The sequence below is a fragment of the Aulostomus chinensis genome, chromosome 23 (genome assembly GCF_037954235.1).
Source record: "Aulostomus chinensis isolate RoL2024-O1b breed Wild chromosome 23, RoL_Achi_v1.0, whole genome shotgun sequence".
Taxonomy (NCBI): domain Eukaryota; kingdom Metazoa; phylum Chordata; class Actinopteri; order Syngnathiformes; family Aulostomidae; genus Aulostomus; species Aulostomus chinensis.
The window spans coordinates 10866573-10894224 of NC_141342.1; the positions used below are offsets into that span (position 1 = coordinate 10866573).

The 27652-nt window shown below is 42.1% G+C and overlaps 1 protein-coding gene across 2 annotated transcripts; it reads left to right on the forward strand.

Annotated features, from left to right (window-relative positions):
- Positions 1-80: 80 nt before the first annotated feature.
- On the forward strand, positions 81-27439 carry rab11fip3 (RAB11 family interacting protein 3 (class II)). Of its 2 annotated transcripts, XM_086194491.1 has the most exons (14): positions 81-2828; positions 10053-10146; positions 13054-13130; positions 15555-15727; positions 18510-18710; positions 20616-20753; positions 21628-21663; positions 21812-21905; positions 22055-22299; positions 22737-22818; positions 23105-23242; positions 23382-23537; positions 23612-23752; positions 23844-27439. In XM_086194491.1, exons 1-14 carry the CDS (start codon positions 1263-1265, stop codon positions 23955-23957), a joined length of 3255 nt encoding a protein of 1084 aa, XP_086050617.1. In that variant the 5' UTR covers positions 81-1262; the 3' UTR covers positions 23958-27439. The 2 variants fall into 2 exon arrangements, with proteins under 2 accessions (XP_086050617.1, XP_086050618.1); XM_086194492.1 differs by lacking the exon at positions 20616-20753.
- The last annotated feature ends 213 nt before the right edge of the window (positions 27440-27652 follow it).

A 27652-nucleotide genomic window follows, 5' to 3' on the forward strand; every position in this document is an offset into this window, starting at 1 on the left:
CTATTTTGTACGCTTGCGTGAAACGTCAGTGGTGTGTATGCGGCTGGAGGAGGAGGAGGAGGAGGAGGAGGAGGATGGAACACTGCTGATGCTGATGCGAGAGCTGTCCGTGTGTCTGTGACCAACGTCGGCTGAGCGCCTGTCAAATGATGGAACTTTTTGGACTCCATTAACATCTTTTTCGTCTGAGTATGATTGTCAACGAGGGGCACAGAGGCAGATGTCTTCTCGGGGACGAGAATAAGAGAAAAATTTGTGGAGGAATGAACGGTTTCGTCTCGTCACTCGTCTGGCCTGTCTTGTGACTGACACAGGTGGATTTCCGCTGGAATACGGCAAATGCAGATATATTGGACTGTCGCCGAGGTGACATTTTCCGCAATTAGACTTTGAATCGTTTGGTATTACTTCTAACATTGGTTTTCATTTCATTGACATGGCTAGAAGGTGGACTGTTTGGCCTGTTAGCGAGCTAATAGGCTAATTTCGCTAGCTAGTCAGTTAGCAGCTCGCCTGGCCAATGGTTGGAAAGACGAGGGATGCTCGAAGGAGGAGTTAATGGTAGTTGCTAGCATAAATTCATTTGAGGATAGCGTTTGACAGTCGGTGTTATTTTAGGTGACTCTGACAGCCCGGTACTGAGCAGCTTAATGTTGCAATTTTAGCATAACTCATGTATTCGTAGCGTCGTTCGCACCGTTTCCTCGCAGCACTGTTTGCCCCTCGGCAAATTAGCTTGCGATGGATAAGATTAGGTAATCGGCTAAGAAAGCTAATGTTGACAAACACCATCTTAACTCGTTTCAAACTGGCCTCTTAGCAGAGATGCTGTCAGTCGTGTTAGCGACTTTCCAGAGTGATTTCGCAGTTTTCCCAGCTTTCTGACCCAAGTGAAGCATGTTGACGTTGGTTGCGATGAAACGGAAAGATTTGGCAACAACCAGGAGTGGACCTAGTGTGACAGAGGGGAACGAAGTGAGTCAAATCAGATTTATATAAGTAGGATTTGGAATAAGAAGTTAATATGACCTTTGAATTACCTAGCAGGCTTACAGTATTTCTATAATCTGTCACAAAACCTGCCGCTAACCTTATATCTTGAAATTTACAATGACTGCCAACGTTTTTTTTACTCTTAGACAATTAAAGCTTTCCGTTTAAAAACATGACATTAAAATTAAAGAACTGGATCTCGAAAACGGCTGTGAGATAAAGGCGTCACCAGCTTACTCTTAGTTTGCAAGGGCGACCAGCCAACACAAATGGAACCAACAGTTGTGTCTGGCCCTCTGGGGCACACACAGTGGGAGCCAGAACAGCCATTTCCTCTGGGATTTCTCACTCTAGATTCAGACAATGGAGGTGTGCTTTGTCAGAGCACAACTGGTCAGACAGGTTTGGATTTCACAAACGATGACCAGGATCTGACATCAGGACAAAGCAAAGAGGTTTTCCAGGACAAACCGATGAAGTTGGACAACCTTATATATATTTCAGATTATTCTTGTGAAGATTTATTATTTGAGGAAAATTCCCAAGCTTCTATTCATAAAAAACAAGTCGAGGAATTGTCCTGCACAGAAAAAAAGGAAGGGGCTGATGAAGTCAGTGACTTTACTCTGTCATGGTTATTTTCTCCAAGCCTCACTGATGTGGTTGGGAAAAACTTTGCCTTTGAGGAACTGAGTCTGTCAGAAGAGGCCTCTCTCAGGGGCTCAAGTGCCCTCAGTGGTCAGGCTGAGGTAATCCTCTGTGAACCGTCTTCTCCAGAAAAGAGGAATTCTGAGACAAACCCAGAGAATCCAATTTTGTTTCTCCTCTCGGATGAACAGTCTTGCGAGTCCTCAGATGTTTTGGATCCACAGGGTGTCAGTGAGGAGCTGGTAGACCTGCCACGGGAGGATCAGGCAGATACCCCTCCCACACAGAGCAGGGAGGCTGTGTCACCTGAAACTGGAGACAAAGGTTTATTCCCTGATCAAGTGACTGATCTGACTGTAACCAGTAGCTCAACCCTGCAAGGTCTACCTGAGAGTAGTCTCCTGCATAACCACACCAGCTCCCCGTCCGAGTGGACTGAAGGATCTGTGCCTTTGTTGGATTTTAAGATTCCAGATTGTGACAGCAGCATAAGCCTGTGTCCTGCTAGTCCTGCCTCTGTTACCTGTGCAGGTGCACCATTAGATTTGTCAGCAGTAGAGTCAGAGGTGGAACATGCTGGAGCTACCCCAGTTACAAGTCAGACTTTAGAGCAAAAAGGTGAAAGTGACTCATTCGTTCTTAGTTCGCCAGCTGAACTTCCATCGCCGTCAGGGCCTCTGGCTGAGGATGCCTTCATGCTGGAGGAGTTGACAGAAACCAAAATATGTTCTGAAGCCAAAAACCAAGGGGATGAAGCAATGGCCTTGGATCCGTGCTTAACCACTGAGGTCCATGATGACGAAACTTGGGACATCAAGCCACTGGAGTGTGTACAGAATAAAAGTGTTCATGATCTGACAACCGAACTGAACGAGGAGGAGAGGTTGGCGGATATTAACCAGCTCCAAGGATCAGATGATCATGAAGTGGCTTCCTTTGAGTTTTCAATTCAGGAGTTAAACTGTTCTTCACATGAGGCTGGATGGACTACAGAGCAACCCGTGGAGACAGTTTCCCTCTCTAAAACGGTGGTAGATGACTCACTGCCGATGGTTTCATCTGTGAATACGAGGGAGGAAGATTTCTCCCCGCTAAAAGCTGTGTTCGATGCTTTAGACCAAGATGGGGATGGTTTTGTTCGCATTGAGGAGTTTATGGAATTTGCTGCTGCCTATGGGGCTGATCAGGTAAGATGCCTTTATTTTTTTATTTTTTTAAAAAAATTTAGCCGATCTCCTTTTTGAGCAAGGAGCTGCATGCTGAGTGATACTCCTTGTAAATCATAAAGAGCACCACATCCATAAATGATTTATCATTGATTTTTCTGCTGAGCCACAGAGAGCTTCCTGCATCAACCACTTTTTAATGGCATCATTTAAAATCCATCTGGATCATGTTGCTCAGTTGTCCGTGATCTTAATCAATTTCCATTTTCTAGTCATGTTAAAACAAGTAAATCAGGTTTTACTCGTCTTGATTAATAAACCTGATACATTTTGTTAGAGAGGCGAGAATAATTGTGTTAATATTTCTGTTGTTTCCTCAACTTATCCCTTATTGTCTCTCAGTATGTAAAAGAAAAAAAAAACCTACATCAGGTTTACATTGCCCTGACTCATCCTAAATTAGAGGTAACACAACCCCCCCCCCCCCCCCACTAGGGTGCTGTTGCATTCCATTTGTTAAGTTGGCGCGACTAAGCAGCTCACTCCAAGTTTGTTTATTTCTTTCAAGTGTCGAGTTTGTATGTTTAGTGACAACTCCTACCTTCAGCAGCTCTTACCCTGTTGACTTTGTGGAAGCAGCCCTTGAAATGTGCTCCAATAGATTTGGCCTCACATGATTGAAACCATTCCTGGATTAGTTCGTCGTGTATTTGGTGACCATTCAAAAGCTAGGATTGGGGTTATCGCCCGGATAAGTCTGTCAAGCATATTGGCTGTTGTGAATTCTGTCAGACCTCCATATGTCACATGACTTAACACTCATTTTGCTGTTTGCATAGTGTGTTGATTTGGGGTAATCTCATGAGGCGGTTGATGCATCTCAGTCCACCTGGGACCCTCTTGCACTTACAGCGTCTCACCCTGTGCGCCAATATTCCTTTACTATTTTGTAACAATAAAAAGTAGTAACTATCTGGTTATGATGGAACTAGCAATTCTTAAAAAAAAATCAAACCTGATTTGCAGATGCCCCATAATATTTATGTTATATTCAAATTTATTATCTTAATCAGTGTTTCTCTTTTGTATTTCCACCTCATTCTTGACTCCTGGGGATAGTATTTTTTACCTGGAAACTTATATTGATATTTGTTGAGATTCGTATAAGCTGAGCTGACAATAAAAGGACACTGTCACTGTGTCCCTGCAGAATCATTTCATTACGTAGCCAAGCTGCAATAGAGTGCTGCAGGGCTATGGTATATTTTTTTGGGCTGACACGGTAGTTAGCATTGCCACGGGTTTCCTCGATCCACAGCTAATGGCATTTTTACATTTCCTCTGTATAAAAATGAGCTCTCTGGCAAAATAGAGTTTATGTTTTGGGTTTTGTTTCACATGATAATCTTCACTAATGAACACTGTTTCTATGACTTTTGAAGTGTAAATCCAATCATGAGAAGTCCAAAGCTGACGTTAGGAACCAACCACACCACAGACGCATGACTCTCTTTGCCCTTCTTCTTGTTTTCGTTATTATGATGTTTAATATCCACAACAACTTTTTCAAATATGGTGATAATTTCCCTGAGGTCAGTCAGGGAAATTACTTTGAATGCATTTGGTGATGTAGCCAAACTACTAACTTAAGAAAAACAACATTTGTGCCCATACGAGCACATATTTTCAATTTCTTGAGCGGTTTCTGAAATGTTAAGAATAATACGATCACTTGCTATGTTAATTAATTCTGCAGCATCTCCTCCATAGTCTTCAAATGCTCGTTTGAAGAAGAGGACACTTTAGGATACATAGATTTAGAGTATTACTTAATATCAGTTTAACACTGAAGAAAACATGATTTTAGGGAAGGTACTTGTTGGTACCTCACATACTAATGCTGCCTCACGAAAGCTTTTTAATCCCCTCTCTCTCTCAGTTCAAAGCACCTCTGTTACTCTTATCTGTCCCACGTCCAGCCATACATACCCTTGGCTCCCTAGACAGGGAATCATGGAGGATTTAAGAGTAAAAATGGATTTTGTTTCATGAGTCAGACAGATTTCATGGTTCGTTTGCTCCCAACAAACTACTCATGACTTTATTTTTATGGACTTTGGTCATGTTTGTGGAATGGATCTCAGTTCCACCTGTTATTGTGTTCAGAGCGCTGATACATTTCCATGACACCGGGTGAGAAATCAGTGTGACAGGTGGGGCCTGAAATGACTGTTTTTCTTGATGTTTCACTTTAGATCTCAGATTATCAGAAGTGTAGGAGCCAACTTCGACTTCACTTAGAATTGCCACTCAATTTTCTTTTTGTAGTAAGACAGACACACCGGACTTGGGAATTTTGGGCCTTTTTCATTCACATAAACCTAAGTAATGCAGTGTGTACTTTTTCCAGACAGAATTACTGGAATGTTACATAAGTGATTATTTGAGAGTATTTGGCAGAACTTGAATCCAGGGATCAGAAAGAGAGTCACGTCTAATTGGGTGTACATGCTTTTGCCTGAAGTCAGACTCTTATTGTTTCTTTGAAATTGTAAAATCAGTTGGACATACATATGTTTTCTTTTTTTCCCCCCATACTTTTTTAAGGTTGTCCCTTATTTGAGGTTGTGTTTGTCATCTGGATGCTAAAGTGGTTTGATCACATTAATTACATTTTACAGTTGACCGTGGTGGTAACGCAAGTATTTTTGCAGTTTTTCAGAAAACCATCGAGCTAATATGCACTGACTCACGAGGACATCCATAAATAATACTTCGATATAGTTATAGGATTTAAAGTGCCAGTAGATATGCATGCCAAATTGAAGTGGAGATTATTGGGCTCCAGTCAGGGTGTCATAGGAAGGTTGATTAGGAGTTATTGTAATAATTATTGCTGTCTTAAAGGCAATTCTCTCTGCCAGACATAATCAACAACAAGCATTTGTCACTTAATTTCTGGCATAGTTAGTCAAGGCCTCGGATAAGGTCTTACATTTGCAATATCTTCTACCTCTTTGCAAATATCCCAGTGACATGCCAGAGACTGCACGAAGGTATTCACAAGGTATTTGCATGCATGTTCAATTTCTGCTTGTATGCCAAGCATGCAAATGTTTCCTCCAGAATTATTCCAGGATGTCGTAGTGCCCATGTGCATATACACATGGTGCGTTGTGCCTAGTTTGAATGTAAGAACAGTGTGATGTAGAATCTCTAAGCATTTGGGATCCATTGATCCCGTCAGTCCTGATAGTTGTAGGAGAGTACATGTATCAAGTAATGAGCTCTAGGCCTCAACGTGTCTGTGTGGAAGAGATAACTGTTCCAGTGTCAAGGAATATGCAGGTCTATACTCTACCCTGATACAGACCCTGCTACTTTCCACTCTTAGCTCTTTTATCTCTGCCTAATAGTGCACACAGGAAATCAATTCCTCTTCACCACTCTAGAACAGTTCTGCTTTAATTCCGCTGGCAACTCCTGTTTTAGTACCGTAAATAAAAATGAATGTCCTGTTTTGTAACATTAATTGGACAGAACAAAACAAATGTCAAAGGTGCAGTATTTTACACTGGAAAAATCCAACAAATAACACAGCAAGCAAGCATAATTAATCCAGTCCCCTGTTTAACAAGCATGTCAAAAATATTTTTTACTGATTAGTTTTTAAAGAATTGTCATCAACATTAATGAAACCCAGTTCATTCAACCGTTTGATTTAGCATAGTGAGTCTTGCCTGTGTTCGGAACGCTAAAAGCTGACCTGCCATTACAATGTTTTTGTGGAGAAAAAAAGAAAACTGTCCTCAAACATGCCATGTTCTGCAGGCATGTGCAAAATCCGAGTTAAACTGTTGAAAAGATCTTCAGAACCAACACACACTGGTTTTAACTCCCTGGTTTTGACCCCGATTCTGCACAAAAGCCACACTGAACCCCATTGTGGCGGCAGCTCTCATGTCAGTCGACACTCCCAGCCCTACTTTAGCCAGCCAGCCTGCCTCCCCTCACCCGCTGCTTTTATGTGCTGCCCCTCTAATCCACAATGGAATGTCCCATGCCCTGAAACCCTGAAACGTCCCCCCCCTCTTGAGTTTACTTTCTGTTAGTCCATTAGTGTTTTATGCACTGAGATTAGTCAGATTTTTCCCATCATCTTTTTTCTTTTTTCCATTTACAATCATGTTATCAGTCCTTTTTGAATGGGAACTATTGTGAAATCCCCACTACTGTAGGAAACTCTGACCAAAGAATATTCTTCCCCATGGGGTTATACACAACAGTGGTCTGTGTGGAGGCGGTCAGGCGTGCCCCATCATTGATTAGACACAAATAGAGGAAACCTAAAAACCACAATGCCTTCACTGCTCCGCTAAGCAGAGCGTTTGAAAGGAACTCCTATTTTAGTTCAAATCTTACAACTATCTCTCAGGGCAGTGCTTGTTTGGTATGATAACACAAGTTATTACACAATATTGTAATGCTGATGATACTTCAAAAAAAAGAAAAACGAGTTAAGATTTCACTTTCGGCATTAAATGATAGAAAAGCAAAACAAGTCTTTTTTTTTTTGTGTATTTTGGAGAATATCAGAATTACGTCTGTAGTCGGTGTCGGCCTGCTGGAGAGGCGTATCAGTTGTGTTTGACAGTGCAGGTGTTACACAATACAGGGCAGAGACAGTAAACAAACTGCTGTGCCGTCAGGTTGTGGGTGTACAGTACTATGAGTTTCTAGCAGGGATCTTGATGCACAACTTGATGTGGAGCATCTTGATTTTCATGCCTGCGAAATTGATATTGGCAGCGCAGTTTTTCCCTGGTGTGTGTGTGCGTGCGCTCGCGCTCGCGCCCGGGGGGGGGGGGGGGGGGGGGGATGTGATTCAACTAGCTAAGGTGCAGGAATTCCTCTTCATGAAGAACATTTTCTGCTTCACTTTACAGTCATATCTCATTATATCTTGAGCAGATTTCCTTTAGGGAGTAATGCTTAAAGCATTTTTTTTCTTTGCTCCTTTTAGATTTTCCAAAAGTAGGTTCAATTGTGCCAAGTATATACAACTGTTTTGTTTTTGTCTTTTTACTATCAGCGTTAGTAGGGTTGTTATTTGAAGTACTCTGGTTTTTCTTTTTCATCCCACTTGTGCATGTTTGTAAGTTATTTTATTAGGGCCCCAGTTGTGAAACTGCTCGTCTTCTTCTGTTGTGAGATTCGATGCTCTGCTTGAGAACACTTCCTTGATTCTTAAGTTTTGTTTTACTTTCTAAAACTATGAATTGTCACACTGCGCCTTGTATTATGCATATTGTATTGGAACCATTTATTATCATCAGATCCAGTGGATCAAGCTGAGTTTAACACACCCAATGACATCACCTGCGTCAATATCAGATTTTTCCCAGTACTGGATTTCAGGGATGAAGCCAAATCAAAGGGAAAACAACCCAAACTCTACGTGAGCTCACATCTTAGCTACACCCAATCTTTGTTTCATTGAAATGAAAGCCATCACTGCTCTGCACATGATCAGTTCTGCCCTGCTGGAATGTTTTGTCCTCTCATAACTGCTTGCAATAAATGAAAAAAAAAATTAAGAGCCTAGCCAGCTAGGAAAGAGACTTTAGACTTAATGTAGGTCGTTATTCTCAGTCTCAGGCTCTTGTTTTGTGTAGCAGGCTACTGTCTGACTCAGTGTGACCATCTGCTCTGCTTATGAAAGAACAACACTTTAATGCTTCATGTAGATTTGATTTGCTCTACAACTCTTTTTTGGATAACAGAACACCTGTTTAAGTTTATTATCTCTTAACCAAAATAGTTAGTTTAACTTTACACTCAGTTATCCTCCTCTTCGTGGTTTGTTCCACTCCCCCCGTCTCTTCCTGTAGATATAATCACTAAAACCTGTTCCCTGATGATTGTAAATGCTATGTAAAAATGTCTTCAGAGCTACAGATTTTCATGGTTAATTCTTCATCATAACTCGGTCTTCTCACCTTGCCCTGCAGAGGTGTTTCTGAATAGCTGCATGGAACATAATTACTTCCTGTCAGCTGTGAAATGGAAAGCTAAAAACTGTAGCCACATTTATTTTTACATGCTTGAGAACTTGTCAGACCCTGTCTCGAGGATGGAGATGTTTTAGAAGAGCAATATTAACTACCATTCATTGAGATCAGCTCCTCCTCTCACTAAATTCAGATGTTTTTGATTCATCAGACTTGCACCGTAAGCCGTCAGAGTGACTGGATTCAGTTTATTAGGAGTTTTGAGCCTTCTTAGCCTCCTGAGTGTGAGATCAGTGTTACTAAGCAGATCAGCTTGTTTGAATGTGTAACAGATATAAAAAGTAGAGGACGGAGAAAGGTCTCAGTGAAATGTTTTCACATTGCGTGCTTCCTTCCTCAAGAGCAAGCGAGCTGAAACCACTGAAACCTCACCCGACATACTCTCGGGCTCCCTCCCAGCTTATTTTGTCAGTGATACACGCCTGGAATTATACTGTAATAATGGGTTTGTGTAATTTTGTGATGAATGGCATTTGGCATAGTCTCTTATTTGTGTAAATAGATTTGATTGCTTGGCGCCACTGACATTTCTGGAGATGCATGTGATGCAAGTATTGTTCCCAGGTTAGATCCTTGTGAAGTCGGGAAACCGGCGTTATCGTCATTGATGTGTTGCAGAATGACTCGGCTCTCAGGATTAGATTAGAGAAGATTTCTTGTTGCTGTCTTTTTTTTTTTCTCTGAGGATCTGTAGTTACTGAAGCCCCCATCTGCTTGTTGCCAGGTTACTACTGGAATATACAGTACTGTATGTAGGTGCTCTTACATAACCCATTTAATTCTTGAAAGCAGAAACATTCCTGTGCACAAAGGGGTATATTGCTTCATATTGTGAGTGCACACGCATTTAAAAGCAAGGCCTTGTATGCACATACCCTTATGAGATAATTTAAACATTCTGCAAGCCCTCTTTTACCTATTGCTAGAGATTGTAACCCATCTGCAACATTTATTTCCTTTTTTTTGGTTTTGTTTCTTGCTGAATACAGAGTGCATGAAAGCGGTGCTCTTGGTACAGTTTAAAGTCCTCGTAACCTTATTACTACCCTCTACAATCCAATAAAAGCCAAAAAGCATGACACCTGCAAACATTGACTAAACCCTGGAGGTCAGCCATTTTTCCTACCTGTTACATCATCTATACCTTTTAGTCTTAATTATTTTTGTCTTCCAGGTGAAAGATCTGACCAAGTTTTTGGATCCTAGTGGCCTGGGAGTAATCAGCTTTGAAGACTTCCACCGTGGAATCTCAGCAATTAGCAATGGAGGTGAGTTACTTTTTACCGCTTCGAGAATGCTTGTCTTTGCTGTATACTTTTACTTTATGTGGTACAGCTGGAGTGTCTTCTTTCATTCATCTTAACGATGGATGTGGAAACAATTCAAGCTCAGTATTTCAAGAAGGCATCAGCTGCAAATTCACACACCTACAGGACATTCACTCTCCAGCAGTTGGCTTCATCTTTTTTATACCCCATATGGTGCCAAATGTTGTTGTCAACACAGTATGTTCAAATCTATTATTCAGCTGAGGTGACGGTTTGGTAGACTGACCCAAATACTTAGAAAATGCTGTCTTTGGTTTCCTCTTCTACAGATCCCTTTTTAATTTTGTAAACCTGCTGTCATTTGTACTGAAAAAGTAGAAAATCTTTTACTGTGGTGAACGCCATGTCATCAATTCAATAGCAACCAGTTTTAGACTTTCCCTGTGTGCAGAATATGTCAAGATTAAATTTACTTTTAAGTAGATCCCGTTTTCTGTTGTCGTACCAGAGTGTGGAGTGGGCATGTTGGATGTATTTATTCACATCCCCAAAGAGACATCATTACAAAGAATTCTCCGCAGCAGCCCAAGCTGTCTGTCGGCTCCGTCCAACTTGTGGTGACGTCAACACAATAGTCACAGTTTCTCCCAATCTGCTTGGCTATTGATATGCAGAACTCTTTCCCCAAAGCTTTCAGGGTTGCATAGCTCCGGTTACTCCAAACATTAATAAGTCATGCATTGGAGGGCAAGAGCTGCACAGACACATGGGCTGCTTGGTGAGGTTTTGGAGCTTGAGCGGGAGAGAGATGGCATTTGAGCAGAGAGTCCTATTCACCTAAATTATTCACTGTCCTCTCTGTCTCTCCCTCCATTCTCTCTGTGCTCACCAGTTGCTAAGCCTGGTTGTAAAAGGAGCTTCAGAAATCTCAGACATGTCCGTGATGTTGGCAAATCTGAAAAAAAATATGGATCCTTCGAAAGTTTTTTTTATTTATTCATTTTAGAAATGTAGACAAATATTTTCAGTAATACAGTACAAACTATTTGAAGACAGGCTTTCCATCAGCTTTACAAAATATCCAAGTCCTTTTGGTGTGAGCTTGGGTTGCTTGTTTGATCATGTCACCATGATCCTGTCTGGGGTCACTGTGGTATGTTTGGGCTTAAAATCATCTCAAAATGTGCTGCATGTTCCTTATTTTTGTGATTGAAGCATATCTGTCCTGCACTCAGGCAGGTTCCCATGTGAGCCTGTGAAGCTTTGTCACTGCCAAGTCACTCACTCACAGCTGTGAGAATTCCAGTAGGCGCCCCCCCCCCCCCCCATCCTTCTCCACTCAACTATTGATTTTCGGTGTGCTATGTCCATGTGATGTTCTCTACCTTTGTTGCTCCTGTAATCTGAGAACTAAACCCTCTCACCCAGCTCCCAACTGGCTTTCTAGTTTAACAAAAAATAAACTTCAGTCTGTTTCTTTTTGATTTTTACTTCTGCGCCACTTGTTACTGGCAAGAACACCTTTCAATAAAGTCATGGCCTCAGGTTATGGAAATGCCTTGTCCCCTGTAGTGGCGATTGCATGTCTGGAACAACAGAGGTTGGTCTTGGGAAATATGTGTTCCCTGATATTTTGACATCATGCCAAGAGAGGCTGCAGGTCTTCTGCTCAAATGGCACCAACTTGTTTCACTCGGAACAGCTTTCGGTGTGTGTACGAGTATCAAAGACTAACAGGTTATATAAGACCGGGGGGTATAAAAACCTTCGGGTCTACTGGCTTGCTTTCAGAAAACAGTTTGTGTTCTATTCTCTCAGCTGGGTGCTATTCACAGCTCTGTTTACTAGATACAGGAGCTGCAGTGGCTGATGGGGCTCCCATCTTAGGTTACACCGCTTCTACAGGTGCTTTCAAACAGAGGTCTGCATTTGCACTATTGAAAAGGATATGTGGCGCCCTTTTCATCAGTTTACTCGGTTCAATCTGTTGTTACACAACATTTTATATCCCCTGAAATGCGAGTATGAAAGTTACATGTTTACTGTCACATCAAACTTAGATTGCTGACTGTAAACAAGCTGAAGCAGGGCAGCAAGGGTACAACCTCTAAAATGTGCTGATTGTGTACTTGAACAAACACAGCGGAGGAAGATTGTTAAACATGAATATCTCTAATTACACTGTTAACAGTGGAGTCCCTTTTACTTCAACAATGATGCTGATAATCAGAACAAGCAGAATGAATAAAACCTTAGATTGCTGTGTCATTGAAGCACTTCGGGAATAATGCTGGTACGTTGTGTCTGTCCATGTTTGACACGTTTCAGTTGTTAATCCAAAGAACATTTATGATTTCATTTGAAAATAAGAAATATAAATCTTCAGTATGCAATTTGCGTAAACTCAACACTAAAATAATTGCGCAAGTATGAGCATGGTGTCTTTTTACGTAACATTAGTGCTGGCAAAATAACCGTTTGATTTTGTTCCATCAATCATGGAAGTAAACAAAGAAGACATCATTGAACATCTTGGGTTTTGTCATGTTGACGATTGTCTTGGCCATCATTGATCATGAACAGAGAAAGTGTTCCACCTCTAAGATTTGTTTATGCACAAATTCAAACATTTATCAGTTATTTAGATTGAAATATTTTAGATGCATTTCACTTCCAAAATTGATTTATGTCATTAATTAATTACAGAATACGTTATTAGATGCATTTCTTAATCGCTTGACAGCCCTGTAAAACATTCAAATGAATAGATCAACATTCAGCTTCTTTCTCCTTCCTCCAGGGGTTGTTTGTCCACACAGTACACAGTTGAGCTAGTTTTGTATGTGGACATTATACATTTTTATCCTGCACACAGTAAATCTGTCCTCTTGCTCTCATATCTTCCAGGTCCAGAGCCACAGCTCTACAGTGTAAACTACAGTCCAGGGGATGGAGCTGTGGGCTGTCCAGAGGAATACGATGAGGTGAGGCGCCACACAGGAGGCTTATCCTCGTTCTGGTTGTGAATGCGGTCCAGTTTTTGTCCCTTCAGTTCCCATTGGTGTACACAGCAGTGCAGTGTGAAGGTCACGGGCTGAACTCCCAGTGCACTCTCACTTTGGCCGCTGTAATTCACAGAGCGGCTTGCAGAGCTATCATTACCACTGTGTGAATATTCCACACGCTGAACAACCTGGTTTGGCTGACACTGAATAACATCTGGCAAGGCAAGGCTTTTTAGTATTCTTTGACAAATATTGAATTAGGTGGAATGTGCCCCAGTTTTTACATCTGTGGTTTTACAGTTGTGGGGAGCATATCTGGAATTCCTGCCTCCCCTTGTGCACGGAACTTGTATATTTAACTATCATTTTGTTGCTGGCCTCTGCAAAATTGAAATATTTCTGCTATTGTGCGCACTTTCAGCCATGTAGACCTATGAGTGCAGATTACATCTAGTGGCACAGTATCAGCGCCCTCACTTGGTATGACGTGGAAGTGCAGGCACCTATAGTGAAGGCAAGAGTAGAGACAGTATTTGTTACTGCATGATTGAACTGAGTGATGATGTGAAGTACTGTGCCACTAGAAGAAGCACGAATCCAATGCCTTAGGGATTGCAGAGCATCCAGCCTCTGCTCTAAGATGTACAAGGTGTTTGAGATGAAAAGTCAGGCTTTTTATTTCTTACAATTAATGAAGTATCACCATGTTGACATGGGGTAAAAAGAGCTCGTTGGTGTTGGACAGTAAATTGATGTTTGAATGTTTTCAGGTTGGTTCATTAAGAATAGAAATTACCCAGTTGTGTTGCTGTGGATGTTAGAATGTGTGCAGAATGTCTAATTATTGATAACTAGCTGTGTTTATGCACATTATGTTGGGAATTTAATATTTCCTATACAGAACATAAACAAACAAATGACTAAATGTGAATCCGAGTTACCGTTGTGGTAGTTACTCGGATGTATAATATTGCGTGGCTGCTGTTTACTGGAAACTATAAGCACCATTTAGGTTTTGTGCATCTTCTTAAGTAAACGCCACACCTGTGTCCGTGCCCTTGTTTTTCTCTTGGGTTTCTGGCAGAAAAGGGTTCCTCTCTCTCAATGGCTGCACTGTTCCTGCCCTGTTTGCTTTCAAAACAAGCAAGGTGAGACTGTTCAGCAGAGGCCCAGTATTGGAGAAATTCAAGGACCCAGCCACCTAACTTTTCCCTCTCCAAATGTTCTCTCCCATTGCAGCAAACTTTCCTCTGTTTGACTGCTTAGAACACTAAACTGTTATGGCAGCTTGTTCTAATGTAAAGCCATAATTCAGCGTGCAGCTAGAGGCATGAAGAACATGGTTTAATGATTTATTCTGTAACACTGCCAGGAAATTAAGCCTTCAGGATCTAAGAAAGATTAAAGAGTTGTGTGGTGTTTTAACTTGGAGCTGACAGAGAGGAAGCTGGTTGACCGAGCATTACAGCTGACTACTGCTACTACTTTGGACTTTGCCTTCTTCGTTCAGCTCCACCGGGTGGTCAGGGGGTGGAGACAGATTTTACAGTATTCCCCCCTCAAAACACTCTCTCACTCTGAGTGTGGAGGTAAGGAAGCATTTGTACTAGTGATCAGGATGCACTAATGGCAGGCTAACCTTCCTGTCACTGAGCCGGGGCAGAAGGAATGGTTTTGGGCATGGTGGATAGCATTGTAGGCCTGGCGTCCCCTGACTTCAGACTGGTACGTTACATTTCCTCTCAAGAATCACCTGTCTTTCCTTCAGTGCTGCTTTACAGCCATGACTGAACAGCTTGGTCTAGTTGCTTCTGATCATTTTCTCTGGAATTTATGCTGAGCATGTTCTATGTGTTGTTTCAAAGCTGGCTCATTTTGTTTGAACCTGTTGCTCAGGGGTGTCGATGTAGCAGGTTTTGCTTGGAAGGGCCATCTGAGAGGGAGCGGGCTGCCTCTGAAGTGTATGCTCTCTGATTTGTTTGGTTGTTGGTTCATCACTGGATGGACCAGAGGACTCAAAAAGACCATCTGTGAAGAGTTTTGTTTTGTTTTTTAAGCTCTGTGATCAACACAGGCTTGTTGTCAGATTTTTCTTTCATGAAATGCGTTTTCAGATACACTTGATGACAATCTACAAATTTCAAAATTCTTTAAATTTATGGATAGTCAGTCATTGTTAATATGTCAGTATGATAAATACTCGCTGTATGAAGTGTGAAGGTAACAGATTTTTTAATTCTGTGACTAATGGACTTCTTGCAGCATGTTTTTTTCCCTGAGGCATTTTAATCATCATCATTTAATCGAAGGATATTTGTTTGTTTGCGATATAAAGTTTGTCCAGAGTCCAAAGTTTAGCCCAGAAATAAGCTCTGCTCTTACATTTCTATTTTCCCTCTGCAGCAAAATGAGGTGACGGACAGTGCGTACCTGGGCTCAGAGAGCACTTACAGTGAGTGCGAGACCTTCACTGATGAGGACACCGGAGCCCTCGTACCACCTGAGATGCACGAGGATGTTGACACGGATAGCGGTATCGAGGCAACGCTTCATGACACTGAAGATGCCGTGAATAGGTCAGTGTACATTAAAACCCCAACTATGTGTACACAGTTGGCTTATTTGTTTATATTCCCTGTGAATATACTGTACACTCTGTCTGTGAAGACTGGTCATGTCATCCACCGCCATCTATTTCTTATGTGGACAACACAACATAATCCTCATAACAATTTCTTCTGGCTGCTTTAGTAAATGTATGTCAAATGCCAACTAAAGGTTATCGCTGGAGTAGCCCCACACTGACCCTTCACGTGATTTGCGTGCCAGCGCTGGATCAGTGACCACTCGTATTCTATTTGGGTCAGCAGACGAGCAGATTAACAGGAAGCAATAAATAGACAGCAACCACTTAATTGAACTTACGCCTGGATATGTCCGTTTGTAGGATGTCTGACGTTCTTCGTTCTTCTTGACGTGCATTGCATCTCCGTCTGTTCTCGTGCATCACCTGCTTTCACAGGCAGCATCAAGCATGTGCAGCAACAACACTGACAGTTGATGTTTTTTCTTTGGCTGAACCGGACATCTTAGGGATAACTTGATTTTCACTGTGAAAGCGCCAAAGACCTTGAGCGCAGAGGTCCGCCCCTCCATTCCCAAACTATCATAAATTGTCGCATCTTTTTTGTTTTTTTTCTATTCTAAATTCTCAGAGTTTGACATAGTTTATGAGGTGAAATATTATTATTATTATCTATAAGTAGGTAGATGTTTGATGAAGTGTTTAGCACAAAGGCGAGGGAGGAAGTGCTGACTGTGTGACCTGCCTGTTAGGTTTGATGATGGATTGGAATGATCCTGGCATGGATGTGTTAGAACTTCCCATTCCGGCTTTGAATTCCTGGAAGTGTTGAGTTCAGCTATTTTTTATTGTCGTACCTTTTTCTTTTTTTCCCTTTTGACCTGGAATAAGCTGATCCTGCCTCCTGTTCACTCATACGTCTCGATGTTGTGCCTTTTGCCGACACTGTGACAGTATGATGTTATTGTGACGTTTTACCAAAAACGTTGAAACCTGTTGCTCATTAGCTTGCAACAATGAAAACATGCTCCCTCTTGATTCACCAGAGGCTTTGTCATCAACAAGATTATTTCTTGTCTTAACCATGACCTGATTTCTCAGGTGTGTAATTTACGAGGATTTCTTAAAGGATACTTTGAAGTCACAAACAATTTGCTGCTTACAGTGATTGAACGTTGACTGGCGTTAGGTGGAGAGAGGAATAAAAGGTCAGGAACTAAGTTGAGTGGGGTTTAGCCAGGCAACCTGGTTAGCATGGCTAACTAGATCCTGCAGCCAAAAACATACTCTGTGTAGCTGCACATGCAGTGGACTGGGGATTAGGAATCTTAACAGGATTAGCCTCCCTCACCCCTCCCTGTGCTACCCCTCTGTCCCCATACATTCGGCCCTTGGACAGTCAGCAGGACTGTCTGTTGGCTGTTGCTTAGCCTCAAATCTGATTAACCCACTCATAGTCAACCCTTCTGAATCAATCCGAAGTCTACCGGGTGGCAAAGGCGATGCACTGGCCATCATTGGGAATTGTAGACCGGCAGCTCATTAGGACCACAGACTTCAGAGCTTTAGTTTCCTCCGAAGTGGAGCGTTGTGGTTTTATTTTAAATTGGTGTAACCCGTGAAACATCAGGATTCCACTCTGGTTGTCTGGGGTTTTAACTCCAGTTGCTCCAAGGCTTTCACGCCAGGGCAGTGGAGGGCGTTTAAAGATGCGTTCTCTTTCCTCGCCATCCCTCTGTGTGAGGGAACTCAACATGGGGCTCAGTAGTAAGAGCCACAGTAAAGGGTAAGTGGCTTTACGATTGGTAGTGCGACTGTTTAACTAGCTCAGCCTTATTTTTGTCCAGGGTATTACCACCACTGTCTGGCTGACTGTTGAAGAATCAGTATGTTAGGGCAATTGTAATGGTCACACTTTAGTTTGAGATGATGTTTCAGCTGTTTGAACTGGGCAGCCAAATGACATTCTTCTTGTAAACAGACAAAATGAGCTGTGTCATCGTAGGCTGAGAAAGCAAGTTTTTTTTTTTTTCTGCTGATTTTGACATCCTCATCCTTTGTACGCTTAAAGGCATCTAACATATCCTGTCGGAAAACAGGATGAGCCAGCTTTCCAGCTTTCCTGTTTAATGAAGATCAAGGAGCCGTTTTTACTGGAACTCTTGAGACCATGTGAAATGTATCCTCCTGATCGTCCCGTGCATTTCTGATGAACTTTTTTTTTTAATTTGGTCTACCTCTCTGGTATTAAAGGATACTTATTAAACTTGACCCACATCCCACCTCCGCTAAGGCTCCTCTCACATGTCTGAAGTATTGCCACCATGGGTTTACATTGGCAGAGCAGTTCAAGACATTTTGTTTTAACTAAAGCAGCCTTTGGGATTATTGTGAATTAGCAGATTACCTGTAAAGACTAGTGATTGTCGAATTTGTCCAGATTGGCACTCTTCCAAGATTAATTGTACATGTTTGGGATTTACAGTAGGTTCTCTTTATGTCAAAGCTTCAAGGGCTAACATACAAACCAATACTCTCTCTTTTTAGCTAAAGCACTGTTTTCCTTGTTTAGCTGCAGTTGTGGTTTCTTAAATACAAAGTAGCTGTAGCTACTGTAGCTGTTTTTATGTCTAGCAGAATAATCTGAGGTCCATGTTGTCTGAAATTGACTCTTCGTCCTCATGTTTGTGCAAGAGCTGTTGTTTACTGCCCTGTTCTTGTATACACAAATGAACACTCACAGTAAACCATTGTTTTATTTGCCCCTTAAAAAGGTTTTCCCTGAACCCGGAGCTCCATAACCACTCCCTGGTGGGGGTCATTGGTGGAGAGGAGGAGCACTTTGAAGATTTCGGGGAGAACAATCATTCAGAGCTGCTGCTAGAGAGCAGCGTGGAGGGGACTGAGGATGTGGGGGACTCCCCTGTCTCCCACCCCCCAGAGCAGGTCAACGGCTCCTCACTGCTCTCTCCCAGGTACGAGACCTCACACAGTGCTAGAACATCTGGGTACACGTTTAAGGAAGTCACACTCAATCAAATTAATACTAGTTGAGCACTAAATCCATTTAATCTTGTTATGGTTACTGTCAACTTGAATGTATTTAACTGAACATGACTTTGTTGCGGACCGTCAAATCTTGACCGTTTTTAATCAGTTCTACCCATTAAAAGATGCATCATTGTTCCATTCTGGGCTGGGTGCTCCTGTTTCTGTGTAAATACACCAAGGTCATCGGTCGATAGCTATCTGGAGATGTCCTTTGCTCTCCTATCGGTCTCCTTTTCTGGCGAAGGGCGAGATAAGTTTAACAGAACAAAGTCCATTCCTTTAGTCTTACCCTCACTGTTGCAATGTTGCTGAAACTGTACCACACACTGATTCAGAACTGTACTTCCTTTCATTAGCCGCTGTCATATGACCCCGAGTAAATGTTTTATGCTCGAGCCTTTCAAGGGGGGGTGCTTCATTGCGTCAAGCTAGTACATCTCGATAATATCTCGCAAGCATTACTGCCAGGCTGCTAGAGCACTGATTGACTCAGATCGACTCCAGCAGTGAATGACATCTGGCAGTAAACACAGGCTCCCAATGGCACCATCAGAGCCATACTCTAGTGTTTCCCCAGTCCAGTTTCCTCCCTTTTTACCCTCAACTTCAAGCTAGATAATGCATAATTCACACGTGCGATATTTCTGTGATTTGCCTCGCCAGGAAGTTCTTAGCAGCTGATTACTTAGGTTTTGTAACCCATTTGGTGATTTGGCAATAAGCTGGTTTAAATAGCACTGTTGCAATGATAACTATTAAAGACCTCATAAACAGCAAGACGCTATAAGACTATAGTGAAAGAATAATTAGATGAAGGAGGATATGATATAACTTGCCACCGGAGGAAGTATGTAAAGGCCGCATGAGATAGGATGTAACAAACTTTGGTCAAAAGACAGATTTAGAATCACTATATTATCCAGTTATGACATGACATGAATGTTTATTAATTGAACGTTTTAAAATGGAAATTCACAGCATGTAGAGGACGGCATCACATGCCGAAATCTGCTCAGCAGTTAGAAATCATACACAAGTAAAACTGCAACCCACAAACTTCACCCACTCAGTGTGAATGCGTCAGTGTTTGGAACTAATCATGCACACTGTTGCCACATGGAGCAGCGCCTCCTACACACACTCCCACATGTATCTAAAATATTCCAGCACTTTGTCTACATGTTCGCACCGTTAACTTTCCTCTGTTCTACACACACACACACACACAAGCTGTGGCAGTTCTTTCCCTCGGTCGATAGTTTACACCACCAGAGGAAAAGTGACCGTCAAGTGACACTTTGACAGTCTGTTTTGTTGCACTGCATTTCTGCCGACATAAACGGGAACCTGTGCCAGTTTGTTGCATAATTCAGACCTGACTCACTCCGTGAGTGAACAATCAGCTGGTAGAGGTGATGTAAGGAGAGGGTACAGGCTTCCGCACTGGAATACACAACTGGCTTTAATTTCTATTGCTTTTTGTTATTTTGATGTACATTAGTAAGTGGTTTGTCATTTATCTGAGCTTGCTACTAAGATGCCAAGGTTGAAAAGACAAGAATGTGAAGCTCCTGGAAAGATAATGTTATCAAAACTCAAGAGACAGCAACACGTTCTTTCTCCTAGAATGTTTTGTTTCCTTACACTTTGCCCCGGCAGCCACACTGCTCAGTCTGTTTCCTTCCCCCTGTAGCCTTCGCACTTCACTCTGAAATTCACCCGCACCCCCAGAGGTGTCCTTTCCCACCTTGGTGCACCTCTTCTCGTCTTTCACTCACCACCTCCTTATCTTCCTCCTCTTCCCTTGTTTCCTTGTCCCCCCCCTCCAGTGCACCTGCTCCTCTCCCTGACTGCTTTCAGAGCTTCCTCAGGGAGGAGGCGCTGGACTTTTTCTGTAGCCAGTGTCACAAACAAATAAGTCGTCTTGAGGACCTCTCTACTCGCCTCAATTTCCTAGAGATGACTAGGTAACACTTTGTTCACAACTCCCTCAGATCATAGGCTGTGTGAATGTGTTTGCAGTGTTGATTAGCTCACGCATGCGCTCATAATGTGTGCACGTTATGTTGGATTTACAGATTGCATACACACATTATGAGATATTCTCATGTCTATTTTAAACCCATCTTACCTCAAGCTTTTCCTTTTTCATTTGCACCCTCTTTTTGTGTGTTAGCATTTTAGTTTTTCATTGAAAAAAGTGGCTAAGTTCCATTTTTTAGATGGTTTTTGATTTAGTTTTTTTCCCAAGTGTACTCATTGACATTGACCCCAGGTGAGTGGTGTGTTATGGTTTTTCCACGTTGTTTTCTTCATGCTTTATTTGAGTTGTTGCAGAAGAGCCGCTGGTAGTCAAGTGCAGTTTTTTCTAAGGACCTGCTCTTATGAGAACAGACTTGCTGATCCAGGATTACTGGCTTCTTGCTTGATCATGGAAACTTACACCAAAAACCCCAAAATCTGGTTTGATCTGTTCCCCAACTGCATAAATTTGAGATGGGACAAGAATTGTAGCTTATTTAGAAAATTAACGTTAACATCTTTATGTCGTGCAGTCAGAGACCCCTCTGATTTAATATGGTAAGGAAAAACTGATCCTAGATCAGCACTTTGGCAATGGTCTATGTTAGTTTGCTGTGACGTGTGTGTATTCTGCCGCTCTGCTTAAGATAAACATTGAGAATCCAGTTTTAAAGAACCTCCCCATCATGCACCCTTTTTCTAGCGGGGGTCTTCTACTATCAGAGAGAGGGATGGGGGTGGACATGAGCCCTGGTGTCCCTTTCCTCTCGCCTTCTTCCCTTCCTGACCATTTTCCTGTTGTTCTATCTCCCCATCCAGCGCAGGCAAGAGGCTCTCCAGCAAGAAAGTAGCAAGGTAAGCAATATGGTGTCAGTGTTCAGTTTCAGTGGTTCGCACGGTTTTGCAGTTGTTAATAAATGATGTCTGGCATCAGGAACAGAGGTCGTAACATTTGAAATGACTTCAGGGGATGTTGAGTTACAGCTTTTTTCTCCACCTACAGACATCTACTCCAGAACAGCTCCATAACTCTGGACACCGTCAGCGACTTGACACGGGACATCCTGGAGCTCGCCGACAATGACATCACGGATAAGGTGAGAGCAATTACAGATTTCACCTGATCTTTTTCAAAATCCCTCACTTGTTTCAAAACCTACACATGTAAACATACTGAGTTCTCCTCACGTGTCGTCATTGTTAAGAAAATGTAATTTGAATTCCCGTCGTGTCAATGATTTTACAGGTGCTGCTCCTGGAGCGTCGAGTGGCAGAGTTGGAGAAGGAGTCGGAATCATCAGGAGAGCAGCATGCTCGGTTACGCCAGGAGAACCTTCAGCTGGTGCACCGGGCCAACGCCTTGGAGGAGCAACTGAAGGAGCAGGAGGTCCATGCTGACGAGCAGCTACAGCAAGAGACCCGGCGTCACAAGGAAGCCATGAGCAAGCTGGAGAGGGAGAGAGGTCTGGAGATGGAGAATCTGCAGGCCAGGTACATTAAGAACTGATAAACTCTGATCATCTGTTAGTCTGTGTAAGATATTTATGATAAAAACTCACAAGGAAGTGATCCCAAACCATACTATTGCCTAATTAAGAGCTTTCTTTGTAATGTAATAAAGGACTTCTACAATTTCCAAACAAGTGAAGTCACAACAAAAACCAATTTGAGGGTTTTCCGGTTTTCACTCATTTGACATGTTTTAATCACATTACATAGAAGCCAGACGGGTGCTTGTTTATCAGTGCATGTGTGTGAGACTGACTGACTTTTTTTTGGAGTAAGAGTGGCTCTATACTGCCACCACCTGGCACTGATCTGCAACTGTCTAAGACATCTCTGTACCACTGAATCATCACCAAATCATCCGAAAACAGCACCGAGGTGTTCTGATTACGCGTCTGAAACAATTCGTGCTTGTTCCACAGAGTGCAGCAGCTGGATGAGGAGAACAGCGAGCTGAGGTCCTGTGTTCCGTGTCTACGGGCCAACATCGAGAGATTAGAAGAGGTGAGAGCAGCGAAACTGTCCCAGCTCTTGTGTGACCTGGTGTTCCTGCTACAATCCTCACGGTCCACTGGGACAATAACTCAGCCCTGGTCTTTATCTAGACCAGCCCACATACAAGCCCACGATGGCCTATTTTCTTCTTGAATTTAATGGGACAATACTTGATAATATAATGTACTTATTGGACTCATATACTTCTCTACACCTACATTTTAAACTCTACTACAACTCTCAATGGTTTTAACGGTCCTTTTCATTTTCCTCTTTTTATAATTTTTTTTCTTAGGAGAAGAGGAAGCTAGAGGATGAGACAGAAACTCTGACTGACAGGTTGAGGGAGGAGATGGAGTCCCGCCAGAAGATGGCCGACAAGCTGAGCCACGAACGCCACCAGAGCCAGAAAGAGAAGGAGTGCACACAGGAGGTGGGACTGTCTACGTTACATCACCATACACTGAATTATTACATAACGTTTCTGTTGAGGGGCAAACGTTCCTGTTCGAATTGATTGCCGCCTGATGTATTGAATAAGATTCCCACTGACTGATATGATTACATCATAGCTTATTGAAGACCTGCGGAAACAATTGGAGCACCTACAGTTGTACAAGTTGGAGGCTGAAGCAAAGAGAGGGCGCTTACCTGGCGCCGGGCTGCAGGAATATCAGACCCGCACCCGTGAAGCTGAACTGGAGCAAGAGATCAAACGACTCAAACAGGTAGCTTTCCTCAACTCTCGTATTCTTCACTTGTTAATGAGGAATGAGTTACATCTCGTCTCACTTCTGCGCAGGATAACCGCAGTTTAAAGGACCAGAACGATGAGTTGAATGGCCAGATCATCAACCTGAGCATCCAGGGAGCAAAGAACCTGATGTCGGCCTCCTTCTCCGACTCCCTGGCAGCAGAGATCAACTCAGTGTCTCGTACTGAGGTGGGCACCAAGACTAATACCGGTTTTAACTCACCTTTGATCGCCGGTGTCGTTCAGACTAAATCTTACTCCTCTGTTCTCTGCTTTCTAGTTAATGGAGGCCATCCACAAACAGGAGGAGATCAACTACAGACTCCAGGACTACATTGACAAAATCATTGTTGCCATCATGGAGTCCAACCCCTCCATCCTAGAAGTCAAATAGACACCAGCTTGATTAAAAGGCAGTGGCTGGTTAACACAACAGAGACTCTACTATAAGAAAAAAAACCAATAGAAGATGTAAAAAATAACAACAACAAAAACCATTCACTTCGATAGTAAAAACAACAACGCACTCACCCCACCCCACCTCACCCCACCCAAAAAAAAGAGGATTTCTAAGAAGGTCAGAGAAAAATAAGCTATTTTAATTAGAAATCCCTTGAATTTGTTTTTGTGAGTGTATGTGTTGGCCCTCCTGAGTACACTTGGGTTCTTGTGACGTCCATGTTTTTGACTGAAGGGACCTGAGTCCTCCCCTGCTGTGTGTGAGTGTGTGCAGTAACCCGAGGAGTTGAAATCTTCCCCGTCCCTCTCAAAATGTGTCAAAAAAACAACAACCAAAACCCGGAAAAATCTTCCAACAAGCCTTAAAATCAAAGGTGATCACATTAACTCTCCGTACTAAATCATGCCTCAGTTCATTCATCACTGGAATTGTGGCGTGTGCGTGTGTTTGCGTGCGTTACCTCCAGAACCAGGCTGAATCGTGTTTTAATGACAAAACCGTATGAAGCCCTGGTGAGGAGCAATAATTTCTCTTTTTAAATAAGTCTTGAATCAGTTTGCTGTGCTGCCTACGAGCCCCTAAAACCGTGTGTGTGGGGAGTTTCTGTCCTCTGACAAATTTGATTTTCCAATGAACCCAAGTGAGGGACATTTCAAGGGGTGGACGATTAGAAATGCCCGGAGGGTTTGCTCTGTGTGTGTGTGTGTGTGTGTGTGTGTGTGTGTGTGATGGTTGTGTCATTGCAAGCTTCTGCGTCCCAAATGAAGGATCTGGGTAGTTTGTAATTTGCTTCATCTCATTAATTTTTTTGCAATGAAACAGGGTCCTGGAGCTCAGGTGGGCTGGAAAACACTACATCGTCCTATCACTCACGTAACCCAACTCCCCTCTGGCACAAAGGAAAGTAGACTTGGTACTTCAGCCTCCTCATACTGACAAGTTCACTCTCCAAACAAAGAAGGGAATCTGTCGAGTGATACATCGGGAGTTGTAGTTTTTTTGTTTTTGTTGTCTTGTTTTCTTTTCTTTTCTAAGTACAGCCCACCTGATCCCAGTTTTCTCTTGCTGAGTGAAAACAGGAGCAAGTTGATCCAGGTGAGAATATGGTCAGTAAAACTGTTCAAACGCTGACATATCGGTTGTATGTGAAGAATCAAACGGTTGTACTTTTTTTGCACTACGTTTTGTTTTGATTTTATTATCGTTCTGTTAAAAGATTTAAAAAAAAAAAAGTTTTGTGAAGGGATCCAATCGTTTAAACCAAGATGGTGTGGGATTTTTTTTTTTTTTCCCCCCCCCTACAGGTGTGAGTGCACAGCACCAGCAAAGACGTGGCTGGTGTGGACTCCAAACATCCCACTTGTGTTTTAAGACTAATCATAATGCTATACTTAATTGGAAATATTCACTAATACTTCAAAGAGTTGTATAGCCATGTCTTAAGATGAGAGCAGAGGAGACATGGCGGACTTTGGTAGCAATAACGCTGGGCGAGAGACTGGACACTGGTGGAGGGCAGATGAGCTCCTCTTCCCTCTATCTGCTTTCTACTGGAGGACGTGAGGGGTCTGCCTGTTCCGTGCAGCCATCTCTTAACACTTCGGACATCTCTTGACACTAAAAGCGGACATTTTGTGTCAAATTGACCAACCAGACATCTTGGAAAAGGCTCTCTAGTGGACTGCTGTTTGTCTAGCTTGGCACCGACACAGAAGAGTTTCACCTCTGTTCACCTCACTGCTCCTCACCTGCCGCACCACGGAAAAATGGCCTTGGATGTAAATGACTTGTACATGTAAAGTTTTTTCTACACTCATTCTAGATTCTAGGTATTTTTTTAGTCCGAGGGAGAGGAGGAAAAAAAAGAAGAAGCATTTCTCATGTTAACGCAGAGAAAAGGCTGCCTGTATTCTTCTCTAGCATGTAGCGTGTACAGTACTTGTTGGGTTGTTTTGTTTTTTTTCTTTTCTTGTTTTTGATCACGCAGATATATTTATTCAACATATGACACCACGACAACTCGCACTCTCTGATCTGTTTTTGAATATCTTTGTCAGTTGGTATTTTTGAATTTACAAGGGAAGTCAAGGTGAAATGTCTTTTGAGAGAGAATTTATTGAATTTAAAAGAATCAAAAGTTCTATGGGTGACCGGACATGGTGTGCACAAAGCTTGAAAGGTTGGTTGTCAAAGTCGCTGCACTCTATAATGTTGATGCTGCTGTGACCTCTTCAGTACTTTTTAGGTATACATCTGCAGTTTCTAGAGTTGTCTTCCCAAATGGAGTCAGGTGCTGCATGGAAATGCTGATTTTCTTCTCTTTTTTTTTAAAAAAAAAGGTTGTATATCATATTCAGTCGTTTTTCTTGACAAATCATACACTATAACATCCGTCAGTGGAGTTGTAGGTTGTGAAACCTCATCATATCGCCACCGTGGAGCTAATATTCAGGCTTTTGGACTTGTGTTTCCTTCCGTTTAGTGTGACTGGAGGTTTTCCCCACTAGATTTATTACTTATGATAATTATTCTTGCGTTTAAAAGAGGAAACTGTCTGACACCTGAACACAGCAGGCAATATAGCAATTAACTTTCTCCTAGATTGATATTACAGTGTCTGGTTCTGATGGTTGGACGACTAATTACGACGAGCAACGGGAACTAGAACGCGTATGATGAAACATTCCCTTTTAGCAGAGCCGAACGAAGGTGATTGCACTTTAACCAGCTCAAGTTTCATTTTAACTCCTGCTTTCAAATAAATAAATAAATAAAATGACCAAAGACAGATGTTTAATCAGTTAATCTATCAGGGTCCACTTGATTTTTTTTGTTTTGTTTTGTTTTTGTTTTTTTCCTGAGCTAATTCATCATAAAGCACCAGACTCTTGTTTGGATTCACAAAACTGGCCCGCTAGTCTGAACACTGTGCCTCTGTGTCTCAAACTTTTGCCTCTAAACTAACCTGATGACGAGCCCTTGGGAAAGCACTGACCACGTGACTGTCAGTTTGTTAAATTATAAATGATGAAAACCTTACTGTATGAATTGTTTTGTAATTTCTCTCCCCCCCCCCCCCCACACACACTCACTTCCAGTGTCCAAAGAAAGTTTGTTTAAGGCACAAACATCACTACTAGTGTAGTGCATGACTTGCCGTTATGTGACATGGGAAGGAAGAAAAAAAAGAGAGAATATTGTAGAAAACAGAAATTGTAAAACTTAAATTTATTCCTATTTTCAAATATAATGTATAAATTATAAAAGTATTGGTTACAGTTGTATATTATTTTTGAAGTTCCCCACATGATCTAATCCTAATTGTTCAGGGGAAATGTAATTTCAGTTGTTGTAAAAGAGAAAATATAAAGGTAAGCAGTGAAAGTACGATTAGAAAAATAAATGGATTAAAATGACCCTGTTTGGCTGCCTCGTTTATTGCCGAGTTTAATTTTGTGTCATATCTGCATGCATGCAACTTGTCTTCCACCACTGAAACTTGTCTCACTAAAACACATTTCTGTCTTAGCATCACTAATTATATTATTTCATTGCAGGAAGTATAGTTTTCAAGTAATTTTTATGATTTTTTTCACATTATTTGTAGGTTTTCTGTTCATTTTCTTGGA